Source organism: Ylistrum balloti, unplaced genomic scaffold (genome assembly GCF_031769215.1).
Source record: "Ylistrum balloti isolate Yb309-2 unplaced genomic scaffold, AGI_CSIRO_Ybal_v1 Utg372052, whole genome shotgun sequence".
NCBI classification, from domain to species: Eukaryota; Metazoa; Mollusca; class Bivalvia; order Pectinida; family Pectinidae; genus Ylistrum; species Ylistrum balloti.
This window is the reverse complement of record NW_026782991.1, coordinates 39,660-43,214: the sequence shown is the minus strand read 5'-3', so window position 1 is coordinate 43,214 and position 3,555 is coordinate 39,660. Positions and strand designations below refer to the sequence as shown.

Below are 3,555 nucleotides of genomic sequence, written 5' to 3'. Positions count from 1 at the left end.
CATTTGTATTATCAGTATTGTATTGTCAGTATTGTACTATATTGTCATATTGTTTTTTATTGTCATATGTAATGTATCTTTGGAGAAGGCGTTGATAAGTTGTAATAACTTGTGCCTAATCCACTGTCTGTATTTGACAATAAATATGTTTAAACTAAAGAAATTTGTAACGTCACGTTTGAGCCGTATATCTGACTGTGTAAAAACGTAAAAAAAATATTACGATCCGTTATTCAGGATTTGTTTTTCTATTTCGCTTCTTAGTGTATTTGAATACCCTCTGTCGTTTTTGTTATGGCTAAGTTAAATTAATAATTTAATTCAAATTCTTACTGAAAATATATCTATTTTTTTAAAGAATGCATTACGAGTGCATTAAGTGTAAGATAAGAGTGCTGTTAACTGTACAGGAATAACACAGACGTTTGATTAAATAAGGATTATTTTACAACATTACGTTTGTACGGTGAATTAAAAATGGCGCGAAATTAGATATCCAGCGTTTTCATGTAAAATGAATGAAACACGTGTATTTTATGCCTTTATATATCGACACTTGTCCATAGATATAAACGATATTTAATATCCGTGAACTTGCCAAAACAGAAACACCCACGAAATAGTATTCCCGCGAATGTAAACAACTACGCAGTATTTCATTGTGAGTAATTCTAACTCTGTAACTGTGGGGGATCAAAGTGAATTTCATTGGTAGTTGTGCGGTAAAGTGACGTGTTTATAAGTGTATTACTTTTTACGGTTGTCAATAGTGGTCTCATTGAGAAATATTCTATTTCCATGTGCGATATGAAGCTTGCCATGTTTGATGTTCTATAATTTGCATGTTCGTTCCGTTGTTCGTTCTTTACGCCGTGGCGCGGCGTCCGTCGTCAACTTTTTCCTTTAAACAACTTCTTCTCAATTTACCAACGGACCAAATATTTTGATAATTGGGCTGGTATGTTCCTAGGGTGAAGCCTGATAAATTTGTCGAAAAGAAATTACCTTGACCTTTATCCAAGGTCAAAGGGGTCAAATTTATTAAAACCTTTAAACAACTTCTACTCGTGAACTAATAGGCCTAGAGGCATGCTATTTGGCGTGTGTATATACCAGGTGAGCGCTGCGGGCCCATTGGGCCCCTTGTTGTATACCATTTTTACTCTTCCGGAACATCTGGTCTTATTTTCCTTGTACTTTTTCAGGAGTCTCTATGTAAATTGTTCTTTTGTTCATATTTGGCTCTAGTTTTATTGAATTTGAATTATGATGATGTTGACATAATGGGCATTAATGGATGGGTAACAGCCCCGTCATGCCTTCAATTTACAGTAAATTATTATATAATGTAAAGAATTTTTTTTAGATCTTTTTTTAGATTTTTTTTAAAAATCTGAAACGGTTGATTTCATTTGTTTCAGGTTGGTTTCTTGTTTGCAGCCGTCATTGATGACGGTAAAAGTATTCTGATACAATCGATTCGGGTCCGGAAGGAATACGAAGGCCGAGGAATATACTCGCGACTAAGGGAATTTTGCTTAAAGACTATTTCTCATTCTAGCGGAAGGATGGCTCTAGTTGTATACACTCCAGATAATTACAAAAAACTTCTGAAAACATCAGCAAAACTTATTTTCGAACGAGTATGTATATATATATTTATTTGAATAGCTTTGATATAAGTCTTAAAAGTTTTTTAACTTTATGCTGAGATGTTGTATGACAAAATCATAATGATAGAAATCTTCCACATTCTTTATCAACTTTTCAAACAAATAAATTTTAATCCTTCCAGTCTTTTCATTGTGCGTTTCTCTTCATTCCTATTTCTTTCTGTGATTTTTAAAACTTTTCCATTATAGTTACGGTCCGTTAAAATGGGTTATTGTCAATATCGTATATCTACAATAGTACCTGATTGATATGTTGGGTTCTCGGTACAATATTTGATTGAAGTGAAAACAGATATTGTCACGAAAATTGTCGACACGAAAAATAAACGAGAAATCAAACTATAAATGCACCCACCCATCTCTATCCATCCTCCTGTGTGGGTCGGGAATTCCTGTGTAATATGTCAATAATTTTATGACATTCATTTTTCATCACATCATTCACTGTTATTACCAAATACAGCGGTTTTTCGTGCCCTTTTTTAATTCAGTCTTGTCTCCATATTAGTCACCTCCATTGTCATAATCTAACTTGTGAGTCTGTAAGTTCAAACACGCAAACCCAGTAACTAATTACGTAAAAATAAGATTGTGACGTCACCAGTACACGAAAGGTCACCAACGTTTGTAGCAACATTCTTGCCCTCCTGACTCCTAAATACAAACCAAAATTGTAAGACGTCATATACACACGATGTACTACCTAAGATTACAAATGTTTGTTTGTCCGTTTCATGTAGGGTGCCATGAGATTGACAACTACAAAGAAGACTCTCCAGTCTCTAATCGTGTCCCGAAAATTGTCTGCCGATATCGAAAATGTCGATGCTCAGTATCTGGAGGGTTTGTTCGTCATCGATTCTGCATCTTCGCATCTTTTTCCAGAGAAAAGAATTGTTGTCAACTGTGTGCCTTACCAGCTTCTATCGACAAATATTAAGCGTATACTCCAGGGAGTATTCCAAGAAATGATTGCCACAGCCGTGCCTTATAGAAAGCATACCTCCATGATTTCTGCTGTTTCTTTTGATCAGTGCGAAGCTGGTACTCTAGTTAATCTTGATTTGTTCGGCGATATTGAGAACGAAAATATTCTGTTTGATCATTTAAATGTTCAGTTGGAAAAATGTATAAACAACTGTGGTGAAGTTATCGTGCTGTACATCACTTTTAAGATACAACAGAACGTCGACTCTCTTTCACGGGTGCTGTCGAAATTGAGCTGGAAGAAACTGAGTGATGACGTCATTCATGGCTTCGAAATTCCTATCTGAACTCTTATATGTATGAACGCACTTTTATTCTATACGCCATCCAAAGTGATGTTATGATTTTTTCATGAACAAATCTGTTATTGTATCAGATATACTAACTCGATGAGATCCAAATTGTTATTAGCACGTGCATAGTATTTATAGGTTTTCAGTTTTCACTCGCCCGGTGAGCTTATGCCATACTGTGGCGGCCGTCGGCTGACGTCCGTCAACTTTTACAACAAATGGCTGCTAGTCATGATTGACAAAAATTGGATTTTGACCAAATGTGACCAGAAGCATCCTTGGGGAAGGCGAACAGTTTTTGTGTAATGGGCGGGACCCAATGGGGAAATGGATCATTTTTCCCGAGTTCTTTAAAATACTACTCCCTCTGCAGGAAAGGATGGATTATTACCAAATATGGTCTGAAGTATCTTTTGGTGAATGGAAACCAATTTTGTATAAACGGCTTCCAGGGAAGGTAGAATTGGGGCCCAATGGAGGAAAGAGAGAACATTCTTTAAAATCTTACCCCTCTTGCCGGAATAATTGCATTATGTCCCATTTTTGTCTGAAGATGTTTTGGGTGAATGGAAATCAATTTGGTATGAATGATGGGTTTCAGT

At 35.9% G+C, this 3,555-nt stretch overlaps 1 protein-coding gene across 1 annotated transcript; it reads left to right on the top strand.

Annotated features, from left to right (window-relative positions):
• Positions 1-1,421: 1,421 nt before the first annotated feature.
• On the top strand, positions 1,422-2,947 carry LOC132564197 (uncharacterized; the record flags this gene model as incomplete). The annotated part of the gene is made up of 2 exons (XM_060228874.1): positions 1,422-1,643; positions 2,414-2,947. Coding segments are annotated over 2 exons (756 nt in total), but the record flags the coding sequence as incomplete, so codon positions are not given.
• Between the last annotated feature and the right edge of the window lie 608 nt (positions 2,948-3,555).